The following is a 16030-nucleotide window of genomic DNA, read 5'->3' on the forward strand; positions in this document are numbered from 1 at the left end:
TTTGGAAGGATTCCACTCCTATGGCTTTCCCTAGGAAAGTATATTGTACTTCTGCAAACTCTGGGGCTGCCCCAGGCCTGCTGCTTCGTTCCTCTGGCTACACAAGGAGCAGCACTCGGAGAACTGAGTTTACTATTAGTTTTGACTATTAGTGAGGACCCGCAACAAAATGTTGCATATTGTGTCAAGGGGAAAAACATTCAAAGATTTATTTTCTCAGGCAGGAGTCTGCCCAGAATGATACTTTTACATGCAAATTACACTAGGCAAGATACAGAGAAGTACCCTGGAAAGGGGATTTTCTTGCCCTTGCCTACCTTCTGCAACACCTTTGCATCCTGAACAGTCACTGCTGGAGGTCAAAGATGTTCCAGAGCAGCATGGTATGGGTGTGTGAATGTGTCTCAAATCAGCTGAAATTGATTTCTTACAAAAGGAGTGGCTTTTGGCGAGTTGGAGTGGTTGGGAAAGCCCATTGGACAAAGGAGCTTCCGCTCATACTGAATCTTTACTCTATTTCAGGGGTCTTTTTTGGCACTAGGTAGATTTCATAGATGACGTTAGATTAAAATATCTTGTTTTTACTTATGGGTTTTGAAAATGCTTTAATGAGTTTTTCATTAAATGATGGGCCCATGAAACAATCAGTTCAATGCTTTATATATATTTCTGGAATAAGTCACAGTCAATAAGCTCTGGGTAAATATTACATATTTATAACTATTTCCAGGATCTTCAAATTTAAAAAAAGCAAAATATACACAATTGAATATTAGAAAATGACTTTCAAACCTCACAAAAGATTATCCTACCTTCTGGAAAATAAAAACTAAAAAAAAAAGCAAACAAAGTTCTTGCCCCTCTTTTTCACAGAGGATAAAAACCCTACAATTTAAGGGATTCCCCCCCCCCAAATTTGTTGTGTAGGAAACAAATGTACTTACAAAATATCAATAACTTCCCCTCCCTGCTCAGTTTTGTAATATTTACTATGCAAGTATACCTGCACTTCAATTTAAGAAGTTCTTTCTCAGGCAATTTTTTATAGACACTCTTGAAAAGAATAATTATTTATGTTCCCACATAGCATTAAACCACACTTTTATGTGTCTATCAGTTAAAATTACCCACCAAAGCTCACAAGTGATGCATTCAGCCCTCCTTAAATATCCTGCTAATGCAGATATATATCCTGTACATCATCTCTTAGGTTATATGCTCAGTTTGTATTAATCATTAATAGTCCATGTTCACACCAGTATCAAGGTGTGCTTTTCTTGCAGATATTAATGTACCTCATGGTACATTAAATTCAGACGTAAAGTGAGTAAATACAAAAAGTAATTTCATGTAAACAATCCTCAAGACATATCCAACATAGAACATTTTAATAAAGAATTCAAGTCACAGTATTTTAAAATGACCAAAACTCATAATTCAAATATATACTCATTGGCTAAATATATACGCCTAAATATAAGAGCTGCCAGTGCTAAAACAAGGAGAAGAATCAGCGCATTTGAGCCCATGTGGTTTCTGTTGACCCTTGGCTGCTGAACCTGATTGAAGTTGGTTGAAGTCGGCACCCTTCTCTGCTGTGCACGCCGCTGGCGAGGGCTCATAGAAGTATTATTTGATGCAGGCTGGTTATGTTGTTCTTGACTTGAGGTGGCTGAGTTTGTCTGATTTTCAGACTAAAAAAAAAAGTTTCTGGCTTTAATAGAAAATAATGGAATGGAACACAGAATGGAATGGAAACAAGATGCAGCTCAAAACTGCATTGGCTGGCAACTTCACTGAGGCTGCTCAGTGAGCTTCATGGGTGAAAGGGGATTTGAACCCTGATCTTCCAGTTCCTAGATCAACCCTCTAACGACTACACCACACCAGTTCCGGGTTGTGCATGAACTGGAATGTCGTGCTAAACCAAGAGTGGCTAGCCTTTTGTACCCATAATCTCTTGACCACTGAACATGCTGGCTGATGGGAGCTGGAGTCCAACATCATCATCCCTGTGCTGAACCATGACATAGTGTGAAGTATGGAAGGTTGTTTTATGTGTGAAACTCATTCTGTTGACCCCACAAATGGAGTAAAACTAGTGAGCTGCTAGATGAAAACAATGTCATCTAAAGTGAGGTTAATCAAACTATTACTGACTTTCCCCCTTTCTCAACACAAAATACAATTAATATTACTGGAGAGTGAAATGGATACACTCAAGAACTATGAAACTTGCAGGGGGGCAGTAATCAAATCACATAACTTTGTAAGAATATGACAGACAGAGGGGAAATTGTTGGGGAAATCTACATAATATTAGCATGCCTGTATTTCTAAATAGCTGGAAAATACTCAACACCAAGCAACAGATGGTCTGACGCGATTTGACAGGATTTTTAAAAACCAATCTGCAGCTCCATCAACCTTTAAAAAACACACACACACACGAGCTTAACTGGGATTTGTCTACAATTTGTCAGTGAATTTAGATTGCATCCACATCAGTCATAGAAGCAGCTGCCCTGTCACAATACCAGGCCTCAGTTACTTCCAAAGTGGATGGGTTATATAAGCACTCTTCTTGGCTATATTAATATGTCATAATTAAGCAAACAATTATTTAAAATGGTCAGAATTAATACTGCCCTTTATGTAGTCAAATTTACTTGAGAGATTATAAACAAAAAGGAACATGATAAGCATATTTAATAAAATAAAAGCTGCAAATCACTAAAGAGCAGTGCCTCTATTTGCTTTGGTTTATATAAGTCTCTCAGGCTTAGGGATAAAACAAGTGTGGCTCTGGGGGCAAGTCCATATCACTGCTGCAAATAAATTACCTTCTGTACAAGGACCATTTAGATTCAAAAAGGCAGGATATTCTCTCTCTCTCTATATATATATATATCTCCTTAGCTTACAAAGATGTTTAAATTGGATTTTGATAGGAAAGTTAAAATAATATAGTATGCAAGGTCAGAACTAAAATAACTGATGAAAAGGATTTTCTACGGGCCAACAGCTCTGAAAAGCCATACACAGTAAAAACCTACTTATGTCTATCAAGATACAAACCTCACTGAGTTTAAAGGAACTTACTCTCAGGTAAATCTGCATAGAGCTGTAGTGACAGAAGGCAACAGATGAGTAAAGGAAGGTGACAGGACCTCAGCAATAGTAGTTTTACTGGAATGCTAATAAGCTTTTAAAAATGCTCTAAAGTGACATCCTATCAATATTACTTGGATTTTCCAAGTCTTTGCCTTCATTTGTTTTTCTCAGATTTATGAAACACCTACCACTTCATTGGGGGTGGTGTCCTGGAATGCTGGGGTTGTACTTTCTTGTTGGTGTTCAGGTGAACTGGGCAAGTGGTTAAATCCCGATAAGTCTGCAGGTTCAGCAACAGATTTCCTAGATGAGTTAACTTCAGCCTTAAAAGGACAAAAGAGCACAATCAGGCATGTTATATAATACATCTTCTCTCTTCTCTAGCGTTATTTATTCAATTGTTATTAAACAAGTGCACACACATTATGTGCAATGTTATTTCCAGAGCAAGTGTCTTCTCAATTTATGCCTGAAATTCTGGACCTCAGTTGCGATGCTTACATCATTTGGTTGCCAAAGCACAGTACAACCATTAATTCTGAAACCCACTGAATAAACTGTGAAGCCATAAATACAGCAGTATGGCCAACCCACCACATAATCAATCAACTACTGCTGCCTCCATTCTTTCCAAGTGAACTGTGACCTGGCTAGCTGCACCAACCAACCTCCTCTAGCTATGGTCCTATTCAAATTAACTGGGGAGGGGGGGGGAACAGCAAATAGATAAACAACCTTGAAACTAATTTGCCTGGCAAGTTCCTTAGCCTCTTTGTCAGCTTGACTTGAAGCACTTCCAGATGTTAATGGTAAGAGGGCTTCCTTCATAAGTGATCCACATCCTTCACAATAGAAATCCTGAGATCTGGAAAGTAACGAAAGTTTTTACATTAATTTAATTGAACCACCAACAGTGATCAAAATATCCAGCATTCTTAATGAATCTACACATGTATGAAATTATAACGTCTGCCAGCATAATTGCTATTAAATTTTGCCATCTATTACCTCCATGGTGCATTCTTGCCAATAACATATTTGTGGTAAGAAAACAAAACAGAAGTGACTAAATGTTTTCTCAAGTATTTATTTAATAAAGAACATGCAAAAATAAGAATAGCTGACACGTGATCCTTTGCATATTTATTCAGAGGCAAATCCAGATGTTCAATGTAAGCATTCATAGGATTGTCCTCTAAGCTAAGCTAAGAACAGAGTGCACAAAATAAATGAAGGTGAGCATCCTGAGAAAAGTGGGACAAACTTCTGAGTAAATATGCTTATGAATGCAATGTAACATACTGAGCATTATAGACTGAGCAAATAATATACCTAGCCAACTGCACTGAAGAGGAACATAGGAATAAGATTCAGAAATAAGATTCAACGTAAAAAAATGGTCACAAAAACAAAAACAAACCCTTACTTCTTAGCAAGTGCTCTTCTTTCCTCAGGGGTATAGTCTAGAGACCCTATGGCTCCCTCCCCTTTCGTTGGCATAAATCCAATAATAGCAAGCAATGCAGTTCTTACTGTGATCAAAAAAGAAGAGGGATGCAGGTTAAGTACTAAATAGGGGAGGGGGAGAAAACTACTTAACGTACAAAGTTATAACAGGTAATTTTAAAAAAGTTAAGCCCAGGGTAATGCAAAATATATTAAATCCTGCCCCCAATGTCCAACACATGCCTGAAGAGAAGCAGGAATGTCACATAACATTTAAAAGGAAAGATCTGCTGTTGAATGTAGCACAGCGATCTACAGTGGTACCTTGGTTTATGAACTTAATCTGTTCCGGAAGTCCGTTCTTAAACCGAAACCATTCTTAAACCAAGGTGCACTTTCCCTAATGAGGCCTCCCACCGCAGGTTACCTTCCACCGTTCAGATTCTGTTCTTAGACAGAGGTAGAAGTTCACAAACCAGGACACTACTTCCGGTTTTGCGGAGCTCGTAAACCAAATCGTTCGTAAACAGGACTGTTCTTAAACTGAGGTACCACTGTACTTGTGTATTGAGGCCCTTTGCTGCCTACAATAGCTGATACTTACTGCTCCATGATGGTTGCCATGTTTCAGGATGATGCCCTGAGATGCTTAAGCAAATTTTCTTTCCCACTTCAAACCTGCCATTGGCCTTAAATGGGCACATAAAAAATAAAAATAAAAATAATACTATGTAAATCAAATCATTTTCATAAGTCAAGATTCAACTAGCTTGAAGAGAGTGCAGAATCTTTGGAATACAATTTTGGAATACCATGTTTGGAATACAACTGTACAGTCAACAGTCTGTAATTGAATGTTACTGAAAAGAAACTTGAAGTCTCAGCTATAGCAGAATTGTTTCAGTCGTGCTCAAAGAACAGAGTATTCTCAAAGATTGATGAAACTACAGTCAAAGGTTTACCCAAGCCACCTCTAAAAAAGGAACTGGCACAAACATGAGTGCTGGAAGGAAGACCGCTCCCTGCTGCAAGGCCCATTTCCACCTGGCATAGGGGGCAGGGCCCAGAATCACCCTGAACAGCTAAAAGAGGCTCCTAGGAGGCCACTGGGACATTGCTGGGACACCTCTTGGTTTGCGGCAACTGGCAAAAATGTTTTTAATGGTTCTAATTTTTGTTCCTCTGTTTTGTTTTTGTCAAGTTGGTGTTAGTTAAATGTTTAGTTGGAGTTGGTGGTTGTCTTAATTTGGGCATAACTGTAAACTGGTGGTGGTGGTTGTAAACTGGTTGTTGTTGTTTTCTACTGATTTATTAGTTTATTTGTTGCTTGTGTAGGATATTTTATTTTTTAATGCTTGATTTTTGTTGTGTGTTTATATATGTTGTAAGCCACCCAGAGTGGCTGGGAAAACCCAGCCAGATAGACGGGAGATCGGGAGATACCGTGTTTCTCCTAAAATAAGACACCGTCTTATATTTTTTTTTGCTCAACAAAACACAGTATGGCTTATTTTCAGGGGATGTCTTATTTTAACCATGTCGCATCAGTAAGCTGCATAGCCACGCCTCTCCAGGCTGTTTTAATGGGAGGTACCACGTCACTATGGCTTATTTTCGGGGTATGGCTTATTTTTGGGGAACGGCTTATATTTCACAAATGCATAGAAATCCTGCTATGGCTTATTTTATGGCTATGTCTTATTTTAGGAGAAACAGGGTAGATAGATAGATAGATTGATAGATAGATAGCCAAAACAGGCCCTGATACACGTTTGCTCTTCTCTGAATACAGCAGATTCTCTCAAGATCTCATCTTCAGTCCATGTTGTGTCTCTGTTTGTCTAAACCAGGGGCCGGCAAGGTTTTCTGGGCATGGGCCAGATCATTCCCATGGACAATTGTCTGTGGGCCAGACATGTGCAGCGCGATGCCGGAAATGGCGTCCGCGCATGTCCACAACACCGAAAATGGCATCTGCGAATGTCCGGACGCTGAAAATCGCATCTGTGCAGAAGCGACTTTCAGCGTCTGAGCATGTGCAGACATGATTTTCAGCATTGTGGTCATGCACAGAAGCCATTTCCAGCGTTGCGGGCATGCGCAGATGCCATTTCTGGCACCACTCAGCAAGTCCCTGCGCCACGCTGCGCCAGTTTAGGGCAGTGTGCGAGGGACTTGCCGAGCAGGTGGCTTGTTGGCCAGTTAAACGGCCTCCATGGGCTGGAGGTTGCCAACCCCTGGTCTAAACAATCTGTATAACCAACAGGACTGCAGTCACATAGGCTGCTCTAAGTCACATCAAAATGCTCCTCCAGATTAATTTATTGACCAAAATATCAAGGTAATCCACTCCTAGCCTACAGTTATTAATCATAGCAACTAAATACAATTAGGCACACACCCACCCCACCTCATCCTCTCACACAAGGAGGGAAATCATTCTTCTTATTTTGATGTATGTAGCATTCTTGGTGTATGCAATGAAAAACAGCTTCAAATATTAGGAATAGTGGAAAACTCATAACTAGTAATTTTGTTAAGTTATACAGTAAACTGAACAAAAAACAGTAGTGATGTTTTGAAGACTGGTGGACATAAATCTTTTTTTTTTTAATGTAACTATTAAAACTCTCAAAACAAATAGGAGAAAAATCCTGAATGGTACTGAGCATATTCTATTGTTGCCAAGCCTTCTCCAAATCACTTAAAATATACCATTTCTCAAAACACCCTGAACAAAATGCCTCACAGAGTTCAGAACAGAACAGAATTCCTTTTTCTTGAGACCTTTCTAATACTCCCTGCATAAAGTCTACAAGTGAAGTTCCAGTTAGCCTAATTGGATACAAAGAGAAAGGCCAAAAAACCAGGGGTCTATATTTGCTTATACCTTTTTTAAAATATTGTTTAAAGTGACCAAATTTCTGATGTAGATCTAACCAAGTGTTTATGCTGTTATGAATGGCTGAGAAACATTCTTACCGTTAAGAGAATAATACTTGGTGGTTTCATAGGATACTCTGGTGGTAGTACTATTCTTCCATGATAAACTCCACCATCAAAATCTGAATCTGGAGGACCTCTGACAGTGAAATGCCACTCAAAAAGATTGTCCTACAAGCAACCAAATATACAGAAATACATTGAATATAATAGCAACAGAAGGACATGATGGGGGAGAACAGAGGCCACGATCTGGGAGCGCTCACATATTCATGCTAAGCCATGCTTTGGGCTTAGTGTTAATAGTCAAACTAGTTCAATGTGCTTTTCACAATAACTGCAAATACAATGAAAGAGAGACTGGTCAAGGTAAGCATTGCTGTTGTGAATTTATTTATCAGAATGGCCACATGCTAACCTCTAAGGGCTGTGCATGATAATGGTCTGTTGGATCCTTCAGTTCTGCAGCTTCTTTCATTAAACGTTTTACAGCTGAAAGAAAAGAAACAGAAACACAGTAAGTGATTTCAGTATCAAAAACTTATAGCCGATAGGCCTGTGCGATAGATCCATATATTATTAGGGGCAGAGGGATTCAGGAGAGGTGGTGATTTCACCAGCGATATACCGCTGAGTGAAACCACCATCATGGTCTGCTCTCATACTTTTGCAGAGGGAGAAACAAGCCAACACACAGTACAGCTTGTTCTTCCCTCTGCTTCAACAAGCCCCATGTCTCTCCGGCTTGAGCACACTGGTGGGACATGGGGCTTCCTCCGCTGCAGGGTGAGAAGGCTCAAAGAAGCACTCCTGCCCCCCAGCTGAGCCTCACCAGTCCCCCTTGCCTGTCTCCAGGCAGCGGCAGAAACTGCCTCCGCTGCCTTGGGACCGGTGTGTGTGGGGGGGAGGCACGAATGGACTGCTTCTTCCTCCCCAAGGGAGAGGCAGCCCACCCGCACCTCTTGCTCGTCCCAAGGCGGTGGAAGATGCTGCCTCAGCTGCTTTGGGATGGCTGGAGTGGAAAAGAGAACAGCAAAACAAGACACAAAGTTTTAATATACCAAGAAATTATAGAATATATCAATTAAAAGGCAGTAAGACAGAATAGGTGTTTTGAAGTCGAGTCATCCATCTGAAAAAGGAGGAAAACTGAAGAAATGTGAAGGTTTGTTATTTCAGTAAATATATTTGTATGTGTCTCAAAGGAAGATTTTTTTTTTTAAGGAGAAAGGTGCTTCCAAGTACATTTGTAAAATCAAAGTACGTTACATATCCAGTGCAAAGTGACAGAAAACAAAGCAATTGTCTGGGATCTAAAGAGTCATGTGCTTAAAGAGGATCTATGCATAATGGGATTGTTGATATCTCCTTTAGTCAGAGTTCAAATGTTATGGCAAATGGCTCTCTGACCTTCAGCAGCAGCTTTTCAGAGAAAGGGGTGGGAATGAGAGGCTGCAATAAGAGGCCTGGAAAAAAAGAATCTGATGGAAGTGTGGAACACCAAACTAAGTTGTATGGATCTTAACCATAATTATCCATTAGATTTATCTTGATTCTAATTTAATACCCCAGTTTCAAACACATTTTCATGTAGACATGCACCACTGATTTAGGATGCAATTCACCAGACTCAGTTACTACTAGAATAAGTGTATATAATAACATTTCTAATATAATTTTTTTTTTTGAAATGGCAAGGGCAAGAAGCAGGCTTTGCAAGGGCAAAAGAAGTTGCAAGGCAAGAACAAGAGCTTCTGAGCAATGCTGATGAACTGTTTTGCTTTTCACAATTTATGTAAGTTGGACTGCTAACATCAGAATGTAGCTTCACCTCAGAGGGGAGGCTGCCACCTACTGGATTAAAAACACTCCCACCTTCATTTTATAGATTACAAAATGTGAAATTTTAACAGGCCACCTAAAATTATACATTAAACAAATATAAAGACTCAGGTACAATCCTTTGAAAACAAATTTTGGTAGTGGTCTTTATTATATTTCATTGGAGTACTTTTATCTCCAACCATTGGCAAGCATTTGATTAGAAGGACACTATCAGGATGGATTGCAGTTTTAGCTGCACCCTAGACCCCTAGACGCGGGTGGCGCTGTGATCTAAACCACTGAGCCTTAGACTTGCCGATCAAAAGGTTGGCGGTTCAAATCCCTGTGATAGGGTGAGCTCCCGTTGCTTGGTCCCAGCTCCTGCCAACCTAGCAGTTCGAAAGCACGCCAAAAAGTGCAAGTAGATTAATAGACACCGCTCCGGTGGGAAGGTAAACAGCATTTTCGTGTGCTGCTCTGGTGTCTGTGTTCCATTGCGTCAGAAGCAGCTAAGTCATGCTGGCCACATGACCCGGAAAAACTGTCTGCAGAGCGGACAAACGCCGGCTCCCTCGGCCTGTAAAGTGAGGTGAGCGTCGCAACCCCAGAGTCGTTTGTGACTGGACTTAACAGTCAGGGGTCCCTTTACCTTTAGACCCCTGTAGCAGATGACATGCCCGCAATGCCAAAACAGTATCATGATTTTTAAAATACGCAGTAAATAATACTTTTATCATTCTTGTGGAGAAAAAAAATCTTAAGCAAGCATTGGGCCATTTACCTATCAGACTGCTTAATGCAATGTATATGTATAAACAGAGACAAATTTCTTATTATTTTATTTATTAAAGACAAGGACACGTTTTTCTTTGCTTCTCATCTCTGACTCTGAAGGGATTAGTGAGTCAAGATTTAAGTGCAGTTTTGTATTTCCAAAGTGGCTGCCATAATTTATTGCTTCTTTGTCCCAGCAGGCTTCAGTGTAACCTAAGATAGTGCTAATCTAATTAAGTCTGCAATATCTTCCTTTATCACCATCTTAAGCCTGAAACAAAGTATAGTGTAACTTCAGAATTTCAGTTATGAAATAAACACATTTCTATGTATCTGCAAATAATCCTGAAATACATTTATTCAATACTGACTTTGACTAATACTCTTATGACTTGCTGGCATGAAATTTATATTCAGCTTAAAAAAAGTATGTCTACTCTTTGTCTCTATTCTTGCATCTCCCTTGAAATGTTCCATTCTTTCATTCTTCTGTCCTACCTTGACTGAGTTGACTATATAGGGGAAGAGAACAATTCCAATTAATTGCCAGGGGCAAGGAAGATATTTGCACTGAGCTGTCCTTTAAAAAGTCATCTATATGTATGAAAAGTGATGTGCCTAATCACATCTGAACTGTGAAGGACAAGAATGCAACTTTGCATTCTACTCTGTATAGTGTCTACTCTGGAGCTAGTCACAAAGGAATCCTCTGTACAATTAGTCAGAATTAACTGTGTTCAAAGGACTTATTCCTTGGTAACTGTGTAGGGTATATTAAATGCAGAGAACCATGTAGAGGAATGAGCACTGAATGTGAAGGCTGTATTGTAGAAGGGTTCGTTTTTGTTGTTGTTGTTGTTTTTTAAAGTGTACTTAGGTACTTCCAACATTTCTGGCAAGAGGTTGAATGTGACCCACCAAGCCTCTCTGTCCAGTTCTCAGGACTCTCCCCAGGCCACAGTCACCATTGCTCTGCACTCTCCTTGAGAGCTTTTGCGTGGCTGGAATGTATCTGTGAGCTGAGATACTGCCTCATGCCTGGATGAAGGATGAGGAGAGTTGCACAAGTAGAAATTTCTGACTGTTTTGTGAATGGAATGCAGCCTACTGTACAAAGTTAAACATCACATCCCTTGTTTTGCCCACTCTTGCATCTAGCAACACCCACTGTCTTCCGGACACCAGAATGTTGCATCCAATCACATCTTATTCAGAATAGACCCGCTGAAAGTTAAGTCAGTCAAGGTTCCCTACCTCTGGTATACTAAACATTACAAACCCATTTCAGATACAAAATACCATTACATTTTCAGGTACGTCTCAAATGCATTCATTTGTCACCCAGAAAGCATGATTTAAGTAAGCTTTGTGGTCCTCCATGCTACCACAAATTGTGGGTGTTCTGAGAACTTTTGAGAACTGTGTGACTGCAGAATTCCTTGCAACATACTTCATAAAGTAGTGAATACACTGAAGGCAGCGAGTGCATAAAGGATATCCAAACAGAGGGTTCATTTGAAACAATCTTCTAGGCCTATGATAGCAGCATATAATATTTTATTTCAGTCAGACTAGAAAGAACCTACCACCACCTTGGCTCAAAAGTTCATGTGAAATCTGGCAGCTGCTAAGCAAAGTCTATATCAGCTATTTCCATGCAGGCACAAATAGTCTTAAAAATCACAGTGGGGATTGATTACAAAAGCTAATCAGATCTGAGCTCAGCACATGCTGAGCAGCAGCTTTTCATATGAGCGTCTGAGCCTATGGAAGGGAAGCCAAAGACAGCTCATACTAACCAAAGCCTCAGCTACCACAAGCTCAAAAGGCCCACTAGCCAAACTGCATGTGATGTTTGGTCACATGTGTTTGTCCTTGCAGTTTTTTTGATAACAAAATACAGTCATAAAGGCTGCAATCTAAGGGAAAGACAAACAAGTGGCTGGATATAGGAGGTTCATCTCTCTTTCCCTTTGGATGGTTTTCTACTCAAAATCTTCCCACTTCCATGTTGGCCAGGTAATATTTAGCAAATCAAAATGTACTAGATCTTGTACTAGAAGTACTGTACAGTACATAAATAAAGTTTCAAAATGGCCACTTTCCAGGTTGCAATTAGTTGTGTCCATTGTGTGGAGCTTCAGTATTCACAATGTATCCATAATGTAATACACTACTAGAGCGTAAGTCACCATCATTGAACTCATGGGTGCACCTGCAGAAGCCTTTGCTGGTGGCTACAAGGTCCAGGTTCCCCCACCATATTTTTCTGATTGGGGGCCTTTATAATTGGGGAAAGAAGAATAAACCCTCCACAAGTATGAACCCCCATGCTAAACCCCCATCCCTGTTGCAATTTCACTTGAAAGATATGTTCTATTATAGTCAACAGAATGCCTTTTTCAAGTCTAGTCATTGTTGCCTGGGCATGACCTCGAAGCTGGGGAGGGACAATTAACTCTTGCCTTGCCAGCTACACTCTCCAGGAAGATTGCCTCCCCCCAATTAGACTTAGAGGAAGGGGGAGTTAAAACATTTTTTTCAAGCCTAATTGCTGTCGGGTGGGGTGAGGTGGGAGTGGGGAAAGTATGAGTGCACATGTTTGTGTATGGTTGTGGTGCATGTGTGGTGCCCATAACAGTTTCTCAAGTTAGCAAATGTGTCCACAGGCTCAAAAAGGCTGGCAACCACTGCTGGAGTCTGACCAAATTCCACATTATCAACATGAATTGTGATTATAGTGGTTGCCACATACTTAAGTGATCTTGTGATTGTTTCTTCAGGTGCTCATTTACCATGTATCTGCTCAAACAGCTTTTCGTAACACTGCACTGGCAAAATTACATGTGAACTGAGGCTGTGTACACACCTCAGAGAGCTGTCATTCTTAGTACCCTTAATGAACTACAGTTCCTATGATTTGGGGGGGGGGGCAGGAAGAGAATGTGCTATAAATGTGTTGTGTATGCAGCTATAGTTAAACACCTTTCAGCACTTTAAGATAAGGGCTGTAACTAAACAGACTAGCATCTCCTTTGCAGAGAGAAGGTTCCTGGTTCAATCCCTAGGTAGGGATGGGAGAAGCCCCTGTATGAAATCTGGCAGAGCAGCTGCCAGTCAGTGTAGATACTGCTAAGCTAGATGGGACCAATGTTCTGACTCAGTATAAGACAGCTTCCTGTATATCTACAATAAGACAAACAGAGCAACTCAACCTGCATACCAATTTGGTCATGTGAACTGACAGTGTGATGGTGTGGAGTTTTTTCCCTGCCCCTTCCCCCGATTAAAAAAAAAAGATAATTTAAGAACAAACATCCTTCAGGTAAGAAAACACACACACGCACTACAAGCTTATATGGAGATGAGTGTTAGGTACAGGTGTGCCAGAAGAACCGGATATATGCTTGATCCAAAATAGATGCAGAAGATTCTTATGGAGCCACAAGAGATGAGCTGTGGGTGGGGAGCTCTGGACTGGGGCAGGAATGCCCCACCCCCACCCCCGGGCCTAACTCTGAGCAACTGAAAGACACCCCCAACAACAACAACCCTCCCTCCACCCCAGTGACACGAATAACCTCTGTTTTCCAAGCCGTCTCCTCGTCACCCTCTTGGGGAATCGAAACTGAAGGAGAGAAACGTCTCCCTTGGCCTGAAGCATCGCCGAAGAAGCGCTAGAGCAGCACCCACTGAGGGGCCATAACCATAACAATACATAAAGCAAAATGACTCCCCGCCCCCTCCTCCTGCCAGGCACTCTGCGGCAGCGGACGGAGGAGGCAACACGGAGGCCGGGGAGAGAGCCGGTGGCCTTGGCCTAGCCGAGCATCCGAACCAGGGGCTGGCGTGATGGTGGATCCCAACCCCCGCAGTGCCATCTCCCAGGGAAGGCCACGAGAGGACCGTCTCGGACCCTCCCCCCCTTCTTTTCTTTTTTAAAGAAGCCCCTCGCAATTCTCCCACCGCATCTTCCCCACAACTCACCGGGGCTTTTGAGGTTGTAGCGAGTCTCCATGGCGGCGGCGGCGGCGCCCGCTGTGCCTCTTCCCTCTCCCGCTCCCCTTCGCCCGTCCCTTCCCGGACTCGGCCGGGGCCACGTAAGGCTTGTTCCTTCGCCGGGCGGAGAACAGCAACGCCGGCGGCGAGACGAGACCGTGGAAGGGGCGGGAGGCGGAGGCGGAGGAGGAGGCAGCCGCCCTCCCTTCGTTTCTTCGCAGGCTGCCGGGAAACTCCCCCTGACGTGGCGGCGGCGACGGAGCCTCCTCCCCTTTCCTTCGCCTTCCAAAGGGGGCAGCGGCAGGCAGCCCTCAGGATGCCACTCCCGGCTTGCCCCTGCCGCTTCGTTCAGGTCTCCGGCACCTCCCCTTGACCCACACTGCAAAGATCATCACGCCTCCATTTACTGATCCGGAGTAAACTAATCCGGAGTAATTGCCACAACCCCAGCTACCCGCTCAGCACTCGCTAAGAGGGTTAGGATCTTCTCTACACCCATTAGTATATTGGGGAGAGGAGAAGACGGAGACATACACACCACGCACAAAATCAAGCCAACTCTAACAAATTCGGTCCAAGGTACCGGTATGTTGGCTCCTGAGACATGAAATCAGATAGGGTGAGGATATGCTCTCTCTCTCTCTCTATATATATATAATCATAGATTTGCTTCTCCCAATCCTGCCTGCCCCCCTTAAGACTTGAAATGGAAAGCACTCTTTGTGCATCTTCCTGGTTCTAAAAGACAAGGCATCCAAAAAGCTGCAATCCCGCTTACCTAGATGAGATCATAGGATTGCACTGCAAAAGTTGTTTTGCTAAATTCAAGACAAATTTTTATTTACCAGTAGACTATAGAGAAATGGGGTGCAAGAGAGCAGAGTGAGGTAATGCTTCGCTTTCACATTTGTAGGCCTAAGAAGTGGTTGTGAAGCCACTCTGTAATTAGCTGATGCTAGCTATATTCACACAAAACATAGTGGCATTCATGCTCAAAAAGCACTCTTTCAGATGTACAGAACCTTCACTCCAAAAGGAGGAATTGTGTGGTTTCCATTAAGCTTAATCTTGAGCTTCCTAAGAACAGATGGCAAAAAAATTAGTTGGCATTTCTGCCTAAAGAGGCAACAAGCTGTGCTTAAGCAATATCAAATTAAATGCCCATTGTGGGGACAGGCGAGAGGGAACAGTAGTGTTTTATGTAATGCCTTCCATACAGTAACTTGGGCAGGGTAAGTTTTATTAAACCCAAATAATTGTATTTTGGGTAGAGGTAGAAAGAGGGAGTGACTATACTGCCTCATGTACCATCTTCTTTAGAAATGTAAATATAGCTTTAGAAGCTTTTTGAAAATTGTATTCATTCAAATGTGAGCCACTTTAGTGATCTCTTGGAATTGGCATCTTATAGAAGCAGAAATATGTGGACACCTCCACCCCTCATACATTGTTCCTGTTACCAACATATACCCGGTACTTTCTAGTCAAAAGATTTGCATGAATGTTTTGAGAAACCATATGCTATATTTCCATTACTTGAGAACTATGTGGATCACTTCCAACATGCACCCCTTCCTCCCCAATGTTCTCTCTCAGCAACTGGGTCCTTCCACTAGAATACGGTAGATAGCTCTGTGGAGCTAGCAGACAGCCCTGTTGCCAAATCAAACCACTATGTCCCACCCCTAATATCCTGGACCCAAATAGTCTTAAGGAATGACAGCAGCAAATACAGTCCTTTCACTGATTGGGGATTCCTCTCCCGGTAATGGGGGTAGTTAGAAGATGAACAGTTTCCTTCCTCTTCTGCACCGTGAATAATAATAATAATACCTTTATTGTCAATGTACAACCTGTGTACAATGAAATTAACCGAGCTTCCCCCCCCCCCAAACACTCAATCTCATTGCACTCTGTGTGCTTGTCGCAC

At 41.8% G+C, this 16030-nt stretch overlaps 1 protein-coding gene across 1 annotated transcript; it reads right to left on the reverse strand.

Annotated features, from left to right (window-relative positions):
* Positions 1 to 694: 694 nt before the first annotated feature.
* On the reverse strand, positions 695 to 14292 carry LOC117043586 (ubiquitin-conjugating enzyme E2 J1-like). Its single transcript, XM_033143414.1, has 8 exons — positions 14089 to 14292; positions 7922 to 7995; positions 7543 to 7674; positions 5165 to 5249; positions 4541 to 4646; positions 3850 to 3979; positions 3303 to 3437; positions 695 to 1694 (listed from the first exon to the last, which is right to left on the reverse strand). The coding sequence occupies exons 1-8, from the start codon at positions 14117 to 14119 to the stop codon at positions 1431 to 1433; spliced, it is 957 nt and encodes a 318-aa protein (XP_032999305.1). The 5' UTR covers positions 14120 to 14292; the 3' UTR covers positions 695 to 1430.
* Between the last annotated feature and the right edge of the window lie 1738 nt (positions 14293 to 16030).

The sequence above is a fragment of the Lacerta agilis genome, chromosome 3 (assembly GCF_009819535.1).
Source record: "Lacerta agilis isolate rLacAgi1 chromosome 3, rLacAgi1.pri, whole genome shotgun sequence".
NCBI lineage: Eukaryota > Metazoa > Chordata > Lepidosauria > Squamata > Lacertidae > Lacerta > Lacerta agilis.